This window comes from Phaseolus vulgaris, chromosome 6, assembly GCF_051622355.1.
Source record: "Phaseolus vulgaris cultivar YP4 chromosome 6, ASM5162235v1, whole genome shotgun sequence".
Lineage (NCBI taxonomy): Eukaryota > Viridiplantae > Streptophyta > Magnoliopsida > Fabales > Fabaceae > Phaseolus > Phaseolus vulgaris.
Window position 1 is genome coordinate 26,344,234 of NC_143503.1, and position 17,666 is coordinate 26,361,899.

At 32.1% G+C, this 17,666-nt stretch overlaps 2 protein-coding genes across 2 annotated transcripts; one reads left to right on the plus strand and one right to left on the minus strand.

Annotated features, from left to right (window-relative positions):
* Positions 1 to 1,265: 1,265 nt before the first annotated feature.
* On the minus strand, positions 1,266 to 6,077 carry LOC137831642 (FACT complex subunit SPT16). Its single transcript, XM_068639401.2, has 3 exons — positions 5,725 to 6,077; positions 5,411 to 5,539; positions 1,266 to 4,675 (listed from the first exon to the last, which is right to left on the minus strand). The coding sequence occupies exon 3, from the start codon at positions 4,659 to 4,661 to the stop codon at positions 1,458 to 1,460; it is 3,204 nt and encodes a 1,067-aa protein (XP_068495502.2). The 5' UTR covers positions 4,662 to 4,675; positions 5,411 to 5,539; positions 5,725 to 6,077; the 3' UTR covers positions 1,266 to 1,457.
* A 5,533-nt stretch (positions 6,078 to 11,610) lies between these two features.
* On the plus strand, positions 11,611 to 16,575 carry LOC137831643 (uncharacterized). The gene is made up of 8 exons (XM_068639402.2): positions 11,611 to 11,828; positions 13,176 to 13,567; positions 14,788 to 14,867; positions 14,948 to 15,046; positions 15,125 to 15,223; positions 15,305 to 15,403; positions 15,498 to 15,596; positions 15,901 to 16,575. Exons 2-8 carry the CDS (start codon positions 13,186 to 13,188, stop codon positions 16,003 to 16,005), a joined length of 963 nt encoding a protein of 320 aa, XP_068495503.2. The 5' UTR covers positions 11,611 to 11,828; positions 13,176 to 13,185; the 3' UTR covers positions 16,006 to 16,575.
* Positions 16,576 to 17,666: the final 1,091 nt, after the last annotated feature.

Genomic DNA, 17,666 nt, shown 5'->3' on the forward strand with positions numbered 1-17,666 from the left:
GTGTTGTTGAGAAAATAAGTAAATAAACGAAATAAATCATGATTTTAAAGATGTTTCAACATTTCTTGAAAACTATTTTTGCAATATCATAGTTTTAAACATGTAATGTCAATGATCGAATGACCTAAGACGTGTTGGTATCTAGTAACAATTATGTAATGTGAAGGCTAATTATGGTACACATGCATTAATTTAGGTCCAAGAGTAAAATGACTAATCAATATACTACAAATAAGCACGACAATCAAAACAAAAGTGTATCATTATTATAACAATCATTGTACCTAAATACCGAACACTTATTGAACATTGAAGTATCAATTGTTCAACTGGTAACCCTTATTGTCTCAACCCTAACCCTGAATCCAAGAACAAAATAACTTTTTTGTTGTCTATAGTTTTATTTCAATTTTTTATTTTAATATTTTACTACATGCTTCGTGTGAATTAAGATGAGATGTTTCATCATTTCTTGAAAGCGGTAAGGTAGACTACAATACCTATTTTGAATAAGTTTAGCGTTATTGTGGTATTGCATTTTTATGGTTTTAAATACTTTGTTATCTATAGTTTTATTTCAAAAATATTTTTTATTCTAACATTTCTCTACATAGTTTTTTGTGGATTACATGTAGAATAAAATTGTTATTTTTCTGTTATAGTTTTAAATGTTATATTTTGATACTTTTTAATTAACTAATAATGTAAAAAAATATCAATAAATTATAAAAGTTAAGCTCTTTGAATATCCTTTTGGATCTCTACTAACTTTCAAGATGCTAAACCCGTGTGGGTTGCTCTCTTTAGATATGCCTCTAATGATCTTCTTTATACCATAATTTTTTGGCATCTTCAAAATAAGTGTTGCATCAACACCTTACGTATATATTTTCTTGCCACCATTTTCACAATAACACCCACCCATCTAAACGCTATTCACTTTATTCTCATTTTATGCTTTTAAAATCCAACAATCCCTGTCATAAAAAACTAATTAGCTAATTGCTTTGCAATCATAAAAAAACCTCAATGCATTTCATTTTCTATGCATTTCATATGTATTTCATAAATATCTAATCTTTTTAATAAAATTGAGACCCATATACTTTACCTTGCTCCAACACAATATTAACCAAACATGACCAGATATAAAACATTATACGAGGTTGGTTTGGATACGGTGGTATGTATAACTGGTTCATTCACGGTTGTTCAGTTGCCTGATCGCTACAGAAAAAAGTTAAATTTAACAATAAGGAACAAAATTAGAAAGGCATTGAGGACTTCAATTGAATTCAAGGATTGCAATCGAGTAGCTGAACTATAACTTGGAAGAAAAATATTTAGTTACAATGATAAGGCAGCTCCAAGTCCAAACACAAGCTGCTATGCTAACCGAAGCAACAGCGTAAAACAAACTGAACTAAACCTTAAACCGGCTAACAAAACCCAAAAATCTATCTTAACTTAGCCCGCTTTGGCATGCTACTGCTTAGACTAGTTCCTCTTGACTTACCGAAGCTTTTTGCCTTTCTTCTTTTTCTATCTTCTTCGCTGTCAGACTCATTTCCTTTTTCCCTGTCTGCATTGCTCGCTTCCCTCTCCAGTTCCTCCCACGTCTTTCCCTTCTCTTCCTCTGAGTCCTCCTCAGAATCCTCATCTTCGTCATCATCCTCAGACTCAACAAGTGATTCACTGTCAGAGGCTTCATCCTCAGAATCAGATTCGGGTTCAACATCAGAAGGTTCATAACCTTTGTCTGACTCCTCTGAGTTCTCAGATTCCGAATCAGTGGCCTCCAAATTCAGAAACTCCCAACCACCTCCTTCAATAAAGCTCTGAGGGTCATCCGTGATTGTCTTCAGGATCTGACGCCAGTTCAGATTCAGCCTGCTCTCGTAATACTTAATGTCGGTAGTGTCAAGCCATTCCTTGATGCCATCAAGTGATGTAGAAGGGATAGAATCAATCCTCAGCACATCACGCTTAAAGTCTTTAAAAACTATTGTCATATCAAAGTTCTTCTGCCCAAGCCCAACTCTCTCAAGATTCACAATCTCAATCTCACCTAGCGTGACAACGAGGAAAGGGGTCTCTATCAGTTCAACAAGGCAGGCTGAAGTCGGAACAATAAACACTGAAGATTTATGAGGAACCCCAGGGAAGCCAAGCTCCCTAAGAGGTTGATCAAACTCCAATTCAAGCCCATTGAATTGGGCCTGACCCCAGAGATCATTCACCCTATTCACAAAGGTTTGGAATTCTACATTTATCTTGTTCTTCCTATCTCGCTCTCGTTGTTCTTCTTCAAGCTCATCAGGGTCATAGGCTGATCTCTTACCACCTCCAACATTCTGGACCATGTCCATAACCTCAACATAAAACTGAACGTCCTTGGTCTTCTTATTTCCTACCATAATATGGTTGTGCAGATGGAAGTGCAGGAGCGTGATCATCTCATTCTCTGCCGGCTGGAAAAATGCATGCTTAATGTTGCCAAACAGTATGTCTCCACGCTCATCTTGCCTGGTGGTAGAATAACGAAATCCATTCACATGAGCCTCAAGCGTACCGGGTATCTTCCTTCCACGACCACCAAAAGCAGGACGGATCCAGAGATCAGACAACCGTATTGGCTTGAATCTATTATTAGCAAGTTGCAGTTTCTCCTGAGTAACCAGGGTTGCCCTCTCTGCTCTCTCAGACTCCCTTGCTACAACTTGTCGCCTGAGGGTTTTAATTGACTGCACAACCTCACTAATGTGCCTTGAGTCCTTCGAGCGGAATGAAGCCTCCTTTAAATATATAGATCCAGGGAACTTCATTGAGTTTGCATCATGAGGACTGAAAGGGGTGCCAGGGACATTAAAAATAATTCTGACATAGCAGTTGCGGTTAGTGTCCTGCTGGCTCGAAACAGTTCTAATGAAAGCCACATGAAAAGGCACCATGCTTCCATTTATAGGCAAGAGAACTGCTTCATTCTTCTGATCAATCTGAATCATCATTTCTCTGGGAAGGGGAAGGTCATTTATGCTCTTGTAGGCCACAAGTTCTGTTGAAGTCCTTGAAGACGAACGATTATCTCCTGCCTCACTTCCACCACCAGCAAGCCTCCTTGCAGTTTCTTCATTCTTCTGTCGAGCAAGTTCTGCCTGGTGCTGCCTTCGAAGCTCCTCCTTTGAAATTTCATGGTTGTCTGACCTTAGAGTTGTCTTAGTAAAGGGCTCCGCTCCCTTGGCATCCACTTTTGTCCTGGGCCTTTCCTCTTCCTCATCCTCATTGAAAGAGTATGCTACATCCTTGAGTGCTTTTGAACTCATAGAAGTCACAACTTCTGTCTTATCTTTGTTGATGATGACTGTGTCAGCAAGCAACAGGGAGAAATGCCTGTTCTTGGGCTTACTTTTCTCACTTTGCAAATTCTGAAAACCAATTGACACATTAAAGACCATGCCTTCTCGAATTATCTGTTCATTTTTTGCATTCAGATTCAATCCTGATTCACGAAACTCAATGCCGATGCCTGTCCCAGCAGATTTTGTCAAATATGAAACCAAGTCCGGAGCATCCCTTTCCACAACAGAGACTGCAGCTTGGTACGCCACACTTAACTTGTTTCCTGGCTTCATAGAGCCTATGACAGCTTCATGGGCTTTTAGAAGAACCCCATATGCTCTACTTTGAAGAGGTTCTGCATCAATCAAGAAGGTCCTAGCTATGTTTGAGCAATAACTCTTATATCGGGCTCCAACTGCACATATAATCACACTGGCTGAATCGTAATGCAGTAACTCATCATTGCTGACAGCACTTGGTCTGAGATCAAACTCTCCACCACTCTGAAAAATTGGTGGGTAACAAATATCAACATTATCTGCCTTTAGCTTACAATTGACTTTTGAAGGTTCCAGAATAACTTTCTCAGTCTCCTCCATCAATGTTGAATGAGAGACTTTCTTCTCCTCATCAATTACATTCTCAAGTTTTGTAACCACAAAGTTTTTCATCACACTGGTTGTCAGGTAAGCTGCTCTCTTAATTGATGTGAGTTCCTCATTACTCTTTGCTGCAAATAAAGAAGACAAACCAGTGGCAACATCAATGAGATTAAATTTAGTATTTTTTAATTTTTCAGTCCATGTTTCAAGCAGTTTCCCTTCAGGGGCCTCTCTTGATATGTATCCAACAGTGGCAGAATCGTGGTCATCAGACTTTGGCTGAGCACGGATGGAACGGAATATAGCATCCATGAGAGCAGTGCCATCATCGTTTTTAGGTTTGACATGTAGAACAAGATCTGCCCCAACAGCCTCTCTGGCAGATTTTTTGACAGATTCAAGAATAGAAGCCTTTTTTTGGCTGCATAAGATATGTATCTGCTTCTTCATGAAAACCATAATTGTCTCGGGGAACTCAAATCCAAGCAGCCACAAGTTCAGAGCAGTAGATTTCAGGTACCGCAGATCTTCCGAAGGTGGAGGACATGCAATTGCTATTGCATCAGAAGAGCCCCACAGATCTGTTTTGTGTTCATCCCAATGAGAATAAAAAGTTTTCAATCGGGATTGAAATGCATTCAGATCAATAGAATATCCACTTCCTGCTGCACTCGCCTTTCCATTGGATGGTTGTGTACTTCCATTTCGATGGTCCGCCATAGTTTGCTTTCACTCTAGAAAAAAAAAACGCAACACAGTAACATCAGTAAGTCAGCATAAACCTTAAATCCTGAAATTGGGTGAACTCGAATTATTTCATGCGCACAAAATAATGCATGTACAACCAACCATAGGAAAGATAACAATTGATTTTACAACCTTTCACTACGGTAGCAGAAGCAACTACAAAGAAAAAGTAATCAGATAAAATATGGTATGTTGCCTCATACTGACTGAGACTAAAGCAATGTTCAATGGTCACATTTAGCAGCACTACCGAGCCTACTTCTAACATAAAAATCGAGCTCAAAATCAATCTTAATGTAAACATCCCCAAATGTGCGCAGTGAAAATAATAATAAATCGAGAAAGTTGGTGAACAATGAAAGTCGTATGCATCAAAACTGTTTCAGATACAATACGACATTAGCAGTAGGATGTCAAAATGTACTTAACTCGGTATATCATCTACGGGCATGCAATGTTTTCTTTCATGTTTTATATATGACGTTCGGCACATGAATACCATGTAATTCAGTAAAAAGAGAGATAAATGAATCCTCCATATTTTGTTTAAGGATGCTGAAATTACATCTCGATGTAACAGATCACGAGATATGCCACAAATTCGTACCAGTAACTATAGCATTAACTCAAACACATAGAATGCAAGAACCAGAAAAAAAATATAAACCACAAAATTTTTCCTTAAGAATCTGAACAGACAGGGTTGGAGAACAACAAGTTACCTCTGCTACAGTAACAACCACTATTTGAAGGATAGTTCGGTAGTCGTTGTTAAAACGATAGCCAATAGAGAGAACTCGAAGAGGTATTAAGAAAGAGTGCTACAACGAATTGTCGAGTCTTTCACATTACTGCGCGATGAAGAATCACAAACCTCACTCATTAATCCAAAAATTCCTAATAATCAATTTGGAGAAGCTAAACATGCAAAATGGCTCTTACTTTCTACGAAAAAATTAGGTCCTCTTGATTCAAAAACCGCAGTGGAAGCATGAAAAGCAAAATTAAATCCGAAAAAAAATGGAAAGATCGAAACCTTTTCAGTCCCTTAACGTCTGCCTGGGGTGAGCGAAAGTTCTTCGTGTGTTTTCTGTTTTTCTTCAATTTGGGAATTTACAAACCCAAGTTCGGGGCAACGAAACTGAGCAGTGTTCGAATGTCAGAGTTTCAATGCCCACGTATATATACTTTGTGTGGTGCGTTGTGAGGGAAAAGAAGCATCGACCAAAACATAGAAGGAGAGGAAAGACGATTCAAGGGAGGAATATTAGGGTTCATCTGGGAAATTAGGGTTCATTATAGAAAGCTGAGGCACGGTAAAAACAAAATTTGAGAAAGTGAAAAAATATTTAAAAAGATAATTCTTTTTGGACAGTAATGTATACACACACAGATAATTCTTGTAAATTATCACTTTATAATTAAAAAATATTTTTTATCTCAACGTTTTTTATCCAATTAAAATAGTAACAAAATAAATTTATTACTTTATAAAATTAGTTGAAACTCATATCTATCATAATTTGTGATTTCATTTTACAACTTTAAACAGTACCATTACAAAATCATTCAACTCTTTCTCAACAATTCTCTGAATCCGGGTTGTATTCAATCATCAACTTGTTTAGAAAAAAAAAATATATATATATATAACGAAAAATAAAAAATAATAGTAATAAAATTTATGACATAGAATAGCAGTCACTTTGTAATATATGTAAATATATAAATAATAATAACTGCAACAATAATAAAAAATAGTGATACTGGTTATTTAAAAGAATAAAAGTAAAAGTATTTACTTTTGTAATAATAATAATTATAATTTTATCCTTATATTTTATGACATATTTACCATTTGTCAACTCTTTTAATTTTATATATAAAGGATAAGATAACACTATTTTAAAATTTTTAAATTAAATATTATAAAGTGAGACTTATTAGGGAGCATTGCACAATTGTGAGTGAGAAAATTGATAGAAAGAGAAAAGAACAAACAAGTGAAAGGTTTAGGTTTTAAGATTTAATTTGGAAGGTTAAGAATAAGGGTGGTGGTGGTGATGAAGGATATGAAGGGAAAGTAGTTGACAGTGATGATAAAGAATAACAATAATTTGACTAAATCTCTTTGCAGTTCCAAGATAAATAAATAAAAATACATTTATTATATTTTCTTATTTTGTATATAATAATTTTTATTATTAATGTTGATTAAAGATAAATTTTTGATTTATTACTTAATTGTGTTACATGTAATGATAAAAGTAAAAATATGTATTGTAATGATAAAAGTAAAAAAATATGTATACACATCCGCTTTCGCACCTATATTCATACATGCTATGCTAGTTAATGATGAAAATGAGTGATAATTATTATAAAAAAAATAACTATGATAATTTATATAAAAAATAAGTGACAATAATAGTGTGATAATAATAAATGCATATAATAGATATAAAATAAGAGAAAAATATTAACAATAATATGAGTGATAATTTACAGGAGGTGGAGATAGTAAGAGAAAAAAATAAAAAATAATTATCTTATTTTATTCCTGAGTCAACTTTCTTCTTATAATATAAAACAAACCATATCATTACTTATAATAAGACAATAATATAGTAAGAAAATTATAGCTCATTAGTACATTAAACTATTAATTCTAGTTTTTTTAGCTCAGCACTATTAATTATAGTATATTAGAATGATTGCTTTTTTACCACTAAACACGTTAAACTTCTTTTAACACAAATCTTATCTTTTCATTAAAAATTGGAAAATTACAAGAAAATAGTTAAACATAGTGTAAAATTTATAAAACTTTTTAAAATAATAAAAAGATAATATTAAAAGGTAAATTTTAAATTTAATTCAATCTTATAAAATTAATTTATAAAATAAAATTTATATATACTTATATAATATAAAATATTATTACTTATATTCAGATTTTCAACAAATAAAGTAAAGACAAATAAGACACGAGTCTATTACTAATATGTTTATATTAGACTAACTAGTTCAATTGTTTTTTTTAAATTGAAATATTAATGTTATATTGCTATTGAAATTCATTTATGTTATTTTAAGATTAAGGTATATAATAGTGATTTAAATGATTATTTTCTACATTTTTATATAATTACTTGTTTAATCTATTTTTTTATACATTTTGCATATTAAGACAACAACCCACTTTCCTGCAAACATTTGATTCAACACGATCCAATTTATTTTTAGGAAGGTTGAAGATGTTATTATGAGTTTGTTTCATTTTAAAAGCTCAAACAATAATTCATTTTCATATATATTTTTTATTTTATCCTTTTAATTTCCTCGTAGTAATTATATATCATAACCAACTTCATTTTCTCTTACTCTATTTAAATTCCATTTACTCTATAAACTATCCATCAAAACTGCTAAACTTTCTCTATAAAGTCTAATCAATTAATTATCTTGAACTTTTAAAAATAAATTTAGCAAAAAATAGTTTAACATTTAAAAAAATAAAATATGTAACTACTCAGCATAAAGCGGCCAAGTTTCTCCTAATTTTCATAATAAGTTTAATATTAATTTAATATATATTATTAAATAAATAAATAAATATCTTAAATATATTTTTCAAAAATAATTATAATAAAATTCTACATTATTTTTTCTTTTATAATAAAAATGTCATATACTAATAAAGATATTGGTTGTGTTCTCTCTACATTTAATTAATCAAGGTTAGACAAAAAAAATTATAAAAATTTTAAATAAATTTCTCTCTTTAAAAGTTGATAAAAAAATATAGACTGACTTAAAGTAATAAAATCAAGAGAGGTAAATTAAACTTTTGCCAATTTTTTAAAGTATTTATCACATGTCTCCGTTTACCAATTTTTTAAAGTAAAGAACAAAAACTTTATCAATTTTTTAGCAAGATATCACAATATGAAGTATATGTGCAAGAAATATATGTTGAAAAAAAAATATTAGCAAAATATATTAATTCAAAAGGATAATAAAGAATAAATATCAAAATTTATAATAATTCATTTTATTAAAAATGTCATATAATTTTCAACTGCATCGGCATATACTGTTAGATCACTCCAATCAATCTTATTCATTATTATTTTCAAGTACTACAAACACATAAAAAAATAAAATAAAATTCAAAATTACTATATTACTATACCACACAAGACTTAGTTAAGTCTATCGTGACATTATCACTAGAACAACTAAAAAAATTATGTTTATATACAAAAATAAAATAATTTAAAAAAAAATAAAGATAGGTTTTTCGTGTTATCGATGTAAAATGTGTTTAAACAATTTGTGTGGTTAATGTTCGTTTGATTAAAGAAATAACTATAACATTACACAGTTTACAAGCTTGGCATAGATCATCATCGCGTAAATGTTACGTGATCTCTCTATTCAAAAACTTGAATTTGTTCTTTGATAATAAAATACACTTCATTGTTATACTCCAAGAATGATAATTAATTTTGTGAAGATGTGGTGCAATGAAAATCATTCCAAAATTCTCGCCTGGGTGAATAGAAAGCAATTAAAAGAGTGTTGGATCTTAAAAAGATATTTTGCAAGTATATAAATGCACAAAACCTTGCCACTAGCTTGAAAGATTTTGTGGTAACTCCATAAAAAAATATCAAAAAAACAAAGTAAAAAAAGAAACAAGCAAGAAAGACAACCCAAGAAAAAACTGAATATATTTTGATATAAGAAATATAGATGGAGAAGTAAAAACATAACACACTTGAGAGAGAACTCAATGAAAACTTGTATATATAGGTATGCATGCATGGATGATACATACAAAAAATTATACACTAATGAAGAAAAAAAAACCTTATCATACTGGGTTGGCCAAAAGAGATCCAATAATAAAGCTTAATATAAATGATTGAGATAATTTGTTTGTGTAGTTCAAATTAGAAATATCAACTTTTGAAATTTTAGTTGTGAAGAATGTAGTGCTATATTTAATTATTTTCATGAAATTGTTTGAAAGTTTTTTTTAGCTGGATTATTGAGATTGAATTACTGATATTTTTCAAGTATGTCCTTGGGTCTTTAACTTGTAATTTTATAATCGAGTCTCTACTCTTGAAAGAGTTTTTAAAATTGTCATAAATGATTATTTTATGAAAGTATTAAGCATATACAAAAGCTAAACCATTTTTTTTTCAATTTAAACTTGGCTAGGCAACACATAAAATTAACAAAATATGGAGAAGTGTGTGAATTACCGTGATTGTGGGAAATCTGAAAGCAAAGGAATCTTATCATTTTTAAGAATGACAGAGTTGATAGTTCTGCGATTTTTACTTTGGCTCAACCCAAAGTGTGGACATGGATTACGAGTAAAGAGTTCAATTCTAAACAAATTGAAGGTGACTTTGATTCCTTCCAATGAAAATGGATTTTTGAGTCACTCTATGTGGATTTATGTCTTGAAAATGAATGTTCAAACTCAAAGATTCAACTATCAATGTAATTACGTAGAATCTAGGTGAACTTCAATAATACGTGGCACACATCCTATTCTTAAATGGCTCAAATAGAAGCATCAAGGACACAAATTGGAGTCAATGGGATTATTTACTGCAACTGATGTTAGACAATTTCTTCCTGCACCCCTGCATTTTTCTTCTGCACCCCAATAATTTTGTAAATTCCAAAACTGACCTTCACCTGTTATTTGAATTTGGGATCTGGGAGTGTGCTATGGATTCATCAATTCGGAAGTGAATCATATTGCATTCCAGAAGCAAAGATTGCATAAATTGTTATTTTCAGATTGCTGAATTCGGAAGCCTAATTTCTATTATGGATTGATGGATCTGGAATGATTTTTTTCAATTATGGATTTCTGAATCCGGAATGCATATTTTGAATTACGGATTGGCGGATGTGGAATGTTTTTTTAAATTATGGATGTTTTACATTTTTTTATTTTGGATTAACACTGTCATTCATGTACTACCGAAAACACTAATTCGAGAGATTACCGGACGCGCCAATCCAAAATTTTACCGGAAGCGCCAGTCCAAAATTTTACCGGATTTCATAATCCGGAATAAAAAAAAATCAATGTACAGTTTTAAATAGGGACAGTTTTGTCTTTGCTCAACCTTGTGGGGGTGCAGGAAGAAACTGCCCTGATGTTACTCTTGAAATGTGCATTGTGCTAATACTTTAAATTTCTCTTCCACACACCAAAAAAGAAAAGGAAAAAGCTTATTACCACATAATTTCTGTTATCTCTGAATATAAAAGCACCAATAATAAGCGTATTGTCAACTCTGATATTCGAACCTGCTCAGTTTCATTGCCCCGAACTTGGGTTTGTAAATTCCCAAATTGAAAAATAAACAGAAAACACATGTTTTTTTATATGATAAATTATGTTAACAATAATAATAATTACGATAAAAACATACATGTGTCTTTTTTATATAAGCTTACGCGTTCACATTTGGTTGGAGAATTTTTTTTTGAAAATACTTATAAGAAAAAATTGGAAAAAAAATAATTTACAAATAAAAATATAGAAATTTTTTATAAAAATATTCTACCATTTTTGCAAGATAATTTTATTTATTTTCTTGAATTTAAGTTAGAAATAAAAATTTCTAAAAATTATACAAAAATATTCTATAATGTTTTAAATGATGAAAAATTATTTTTAATGAAGGAATTAAAAAAGACTGTGAAAGATATATACTAAAAGACATGTAGTTTTTTTTTTCACTTGAAAAGACGCATAGACTATGTACTGTAATGTAGCTTCAGTGTACATTGAAAAACAACAAATGAATTAAAAACAAAATTATAAAAAAAATGAAAACACAATTATGATGAAAAATAAATAAAAAAATGAGTAGGATTTGATAGGACTGTAAATAAATCTCAGAAGCCGTTATGAGAAAACCCATTTTTCTCAACCAAATCCATTTCGATAAGAAAACCAGACACACTCGACAGTCTCCTCGAACTCGCCATGTTCTTGAAACCTTAATCTCGAGTTTGTCGCATTTGTGGTCTGATTCTGTTTCTCCTAACCCGTAAATTGGTGTTTCTTCTACGGAACATTTATACTCGACTACAAAGGTTCGAAAGAAACCCGTTTTTACTCTGTTAATATTTAAATTGATGAGCTGTGTTGATTGAACTGAGTGCACGAGTTTGGTGCTTGATTTTGACCTATATGTTTTGCTTTTAGTATTTCAATTGAGTTGGTGCATGATTTTGTTGTCCTTGTTAAATATCGAGTTGGGGAACGAGTTCAGGACCCCGTTTGGTTTGTACTTAGAAGAAGTAGAAGAGAATTTTGCGAATTTAGGGTTTTGGCTCTATTGTTTTTTCCTGGCAATTCTTCTCTTGGCAGTTTAGAGACTGTGCAAAGAGGGAATGCCAGAATTTCAACCATTTACTGAATAATGTCTTACATCTTAAGCCTAATTTCAACCATTTTTCACTCATACTCGACATTCCCAATCCAACTGTTAGGTTCCAATTGCATGATACAAGCCAAATTCGATGTGTGGTATTTGGTGATAAAAGGACTTTGGGTTCTGTCAATACTAGTGTTGTCAAAATCGTAATATTGGTGATATCTTTTGGAAATAATGCATGGGTATAGTTTTGGAACATATCACACATCAAGTGTGTTACTTCAGCAATAGAAAAGTCAGAAGTCAGTAGATCTTAAAAGCAACAGATAGGAGGGAAGGAGAAAGCATCGAGTTTGAGGTTTTAGTGGCCAACCCTTTGATTTTGGTTACACTTAAATGCTCCTCATCCTCAATAAACTACCCACGCTACTCTTCTTACCTATGTTTTTGGTGTAGTTCAGTTATAACTTTTCCTTGATGTATATTGCATTCTGTCATTTCGGGTTTTGGATTCAATAATTTATGAGTAGAAATGACTAGACTAATTTCAAAATGTTTTGAAACTTATGTAAACCTTGTTGAACTGATTTTTTCGTAATAAAATCTGTCTAGTTTCACTCATTTGGCGTGGGTCATAAATGTTGTGATATATTTATTTATCAGGTCTTGTTGAATTTTAAAAACTCATATCTAAGATGAACTGGGACTCGTGTATTTGTTTGACGCATTAGTGCTAGGTTTGGATATGAAACTAGAATCCTGTAATACTGTCTTTGCACATTGTTGATTGCGGACAGATGTGTCAACATAGGTTAGTGAGATTGTAGGTTTATAACCTTATATGTAATTGGACTCCCAAATTATCTCTTGTTGCATATCTGCAAAAACTAAATAAACTTTGGTTGTAATTTGTGCTATTTATTTTGTAATTCCCATCACGGTGTCCTTTGAGGGTATGGTTGTTTTTGTTATCTGTGTGCTCATCATGATGATGTTTTCAGCAACCACTATATGTAACTTCTTTGCTTTGTTTTCATTGCTCCTTCTTTTGTCTCCATTTCAGGGAAGCGGAAATGGGTTCTTGGTCTAGAGTATCTGTTTTGACTATTCCATGGTCTACAATCAATGCTGAATCTGCCATGGACTCCAAATTAGGCACTGTTTTTTATAAATTTTACAGAAATACAAATAAAAGAAATCTCAGTCTCTCTTTTTCTTGGGATAATCGTAAACTTAGGAGTATTGGTGTGATTAAATCAAGCCAAGATGTATCTTATTTTCAAACCGAACAAGAAGTAGGAACTTGGGAAGAACCAGATACTGGCAGTGACAGTGAGTCTGATGGCGAGGAAGTTGAAGACCACTTTGTATTTGCAAGTGATGGAATGAAGACGTCAGTTGTTGTTGATGTTAATATAACTTCAGGGGACAACTACGAGGAACTTATTAAGAAAGGTTCATTTTTTTTCTTATTGCTTGGTTTTGAAAACTAGACCAGTCGATGTAGACTGGACATCAGTTCGATTATCAACAGTCCAAGCATCTGAACTTTATTGACCATAAACATCAACTTGAGATTCACTGGACTACTAGAGCAGGCTTAGTCCAATTTTTAAAATTGATGCTGAATTTTGGGACTCTAGATCCAAAATTATGGTCTATTTGTTAACTTAAAGCTCAAAGCTTCACTAAGTCCTTACTTAAAATTAAAATGTTCGCATTTTAGGCATGCCTGGTCCTAACTCTTGTTTTCTTCCCCTTAAAAGGCTACTTTTGTATTTATTTTTTGTTACATTGTTTCACACTGTTCTTGTTTATGTTAATTGTAAAAACATCGAAGGGAAAACAACCATAGTTTTTTCATGAATCACTTTGATGCACATATTAATTATTGGGTTAATTATGTTTTTTGGTCCCTAAACTTTTTTGAAAAATTCATTTTTTAGTTCCTAAATATATATTTTTGGCATGTTTTATTCCTGTAGCTTTTCTTTGTTAACACTTTTAATCCCTGCTGTCATGTAAGAATGCTGATAGCACTACAGCCACGTGAGTAGTTATATCAACGTGTCTAACTTGGCAACCATATTTTTGTGTGGTAAAGTGTGTTTTTAATCTCATCTTTTTAGACTAGATGATATTAGAATAAAACGACATGGTACCAAAAAAATTTATACAGGATTGTCACGTCAGACACATTGTTGACAGGTCCATCATCAATTAGCCTTGTTACTTCACAACATGACTAAAATTACCAAGGAAAAATATAGGGATAAAAAATTAAAAAATAATTATGTAGGAATTACAAGTGAATTTTGTAAAAGCTTTTGGGATCAAAAACTTAATTAACCCTTAATTTTTAAATATTTTCTTTCTATGTGATCATGTTAATTGCCAAATGTCATTTAAACTGGTTGAACCACGCTTGCTGTGAACTGCTAACCTTAACTATTTAATAATCAATTCAGTCTTTAAAATATTGCTTTATATTTTCTCCCTCTTTAATGCTTGTTGTTGTTACTTTCAATATGATTTTAAGGTTGAACAACTTCCTGATTGTGAAATATGTCCAACAAATTGAAATGTGATGAAGTAGTTTCACAAGTAGATTGTAGAATATCTTTTGATCCTGGACAACAAACCGATACTATAGGAAGATATTTTCATTATTGCAGAGGTTGAACAGCTTTTGGAACCAGAAGAAAGAGCAATATTGCAACAGAATGTTACTCCAAACTTGGAAAAAATATCAACTGTAAGTATGTGACTCTGCATCTGTCTCTCCTAGTGTTCACTTTCTTGTTTATACTTAAGCTCTCGTATTCATGTTTTCAGGAAAAATGGAGCCCGCTGCACACTCTTGTGCTATCAATGCAGATGAGTTGCGTGGATAAGCTTCTTGATAATGGCATTGACATTGATTTACCTGATAAGGTATGTTTGTTGTTTTATATTTTTCCAATTTATGCATAGTATTTTCCTGGACTTAAATAACATCATTTGATCAAATAGGAAGGTCTTACTGCACTTCATAAGGCAATTATAGGTAAAAAAGATACTTTGATTAGCCACCTTTTACGGAGACGTGCAAGTCCACATGTTAAGGATAAGGTGAGGAAGCATTCTGTACACAACTTTCATGAATTGTTAACTGCAGTCTGAAGTGTGTCTGTACATCTATTCCTATGGTAGGATGGAGCCACTCCACTTCATTATGCAGCTCAAGTTGGTGCCAAAATGACTGTGAAATTATTGATAAAGTACAAGGCTGATGTCAATGTTGAAGATAACGTGATCATTTCTTTAACACAGGCTTGTTTTTATTAGTTTTGATGTTTTCCAATTTTATTTATATGGTTTATTTGCAAATTTAAAAATCTGCCAGGAAGGTTGGACCCCCTTGCACGTTGCCATTCAAAGCAGAAATAGAGATTTAGCAAAAATTTTGTTAGTCAATGGTGCTGATAAGACAAGGAAAAATAAGGTAATTTTGTCATACATTCCAGATCAGACTTGGCAGTTTTAATGATTTAAATGCATCAGGGTGAACATGTGTTATTATCATTTCCTTTATTCTTTCTTTGTTATATTTTTAATTCTTTTGGACTACACCACCGCTATAGTCCAGTGAAGCTACTGTTGTCAACTGTCTACCGCTCCTTTTGATTTCAAGTCCGTATTGTTAAAGATAGAAATTGATGAAGCTGGAAAATACCTTTCTTACTAGTCATCAAGAGTCTATTCATTTCTCTTACTTAGAACTTGATTGTTGGTTGGTTATGTTTCAGGACGGAAAAACAGCCCTGGATCTGAGCTTTTGTTATGGGAAAGATTTTAAGTCTTATGAACTAGCCAAATTACTGAAGACGGTTCCTGCTGATAGCTGTCTATGACGCGTGAGATGCAATTGGCCAGAACCAGAGTGAGTTTCAGTTGAATGATAGCTGCTACTAATTAGCGAGTAAATCATCCCCTTGGCATTCAGCTTCTGAAGATCTGTAGCTGGTATTTTCAAATTGAGGAAAGTTTTGATGGAACAATTCATTATCTTCAACATCATTGCTTACTTGAAAATTTTTTGCGGTGAAGTTCGAATTGACAACAGTGTCCTGTCAAAACCACACACATTGTGCAGATTAGAAGTTCAGAATATTAGTGATCTGCAGACCAAAGTGCTTGAGTTATTTTTGACGAACTGCTCAAACCACTGTGACCTTTCTACATGTGGAATGGTTTCAACTGATAACGAATAACCTATGAGTGCTCAAATTTTATAATTAATTGTAACAAGTAGACGTTGTTCATAAATTTCTGTTGTATGCACGTGTTACATTTTAAGTTTGTTTGAATGATAGACATTGACATTAGATTCTTGATTTATTTATTTTGGTTAAATTTCATTTTATGTAAATGATGAAATTTTATACGTGGAAACATACATAATGTTTCTAGTGTTTTGTTCATTCCTTTTCTTCTAAGCAGTGCTTCTCCCCCAACTTTGTCATTGTTGTAGGATAAACATAGTTATCGTAGTTCCTTTAGTAATGATGAACGAATCCAAACATTTATTAAACTTCAATCACGAGACAATGACATTCTCAATGAAGGGAAGTTGGCTTTTCTCCCTCGACTTAAAAAATAGGTATTGGAATAAAGAATATCTTAGAATTGATTTGAAAAGTTTACGGAAAGTGCTTATTAAAAAGTGGGTTTTAATATAATTTTTCATTATCTTACTTCAATCTTATAAAATCAACGTTATAAAAATAGAATATATAAGATGAGGTTTGTACTCACTAATATACTATAAAATGTCTTTAAATTTTCTACACTTAGACTTTTAAATTCGTGTATGAGACTATATTATTTATAGATGGTTCGGATAATCTGATAAGTCTAACGAACTCTCACTATTTAAATGACTTTAATATCATATTAAAAAATGAATTTTAAGTCTAACTCAACTTTATAGATTGACTTATAAGATTGAATTTACACTTTCTTATATAATAAGAAATGTTTCATCTTTAATTGATGTAAAATTTTCAACTAGATGAGTAATTTTCAATAAACGATGTGAATATACAAATTTTTTTTTCTTAATTTAGCAAATTCTTCTTATTGTTGAATATGAATTCTTTCTTACTAATTGTCATGGAGAAGCGTTTCCTTCACATCCAGCTATTCTAACTCTAAGTAACATGGCCACTAAAGTGTTTAAAGAAGTTGAGTTCTTCCACAATTTGGGCATATACCCGAATTTGGTTACAATACCATCAACCATTTTGATTTGCATCTTTATCTTTACCAATTATTCTAAAAAGCATCATCATCCTGAATCAAAACTTCGCCAAATTCAATGTATTGGAATTTGAAAAACAAATCTAAAGCATGTGTAGATAGTATACATTGAATTAAATTCAGTCATAATCATAAACATTAAATCAGATACAAGTATATTTTCACCATCTCATTCCTTCAGTTTCCTCTTCAAGAATACTGATTTTTCAAACTTGGATGAAGTGGTCCAAATCCCTAAAATCCAAAGTTAAAA

What these genes read in the sequence shown, in the direction of transcription:
- LOC137831643 (XM_068639402.2), top strand. Translation starts at nt 13,186, where the DNA reads ATGGGTTCTTGGTCTAGAGTATCTGTTTTGACTATTCCATGGTCTACA. An exon ending in ACTTGGAAAAAATATCAACT is followed by an intron (nt 14,868 to 14,947) that starts GTAAGTATGTGA and finishes TCATGTTTTCAG; the next exon opens with GAAAAATGGAGCCCGCTGCA. An exon ending in ATGTCAATGTTGAAGATAAC is followed by an intron (nt 15,404 to 15,497) that starts GTGATCATTTCT and finishes AAAATCTGCCAG; the next exon opens with GAAGGTTGGACCCCCTTGCA.
- LOC137831642 (XM_068639401.2), bottom strand. Translation starts at nt 4,661, where the DNA reads ATGGCGGACCATCGAAATGGAAGTACACAACCATCCAATGGAAAGGCG.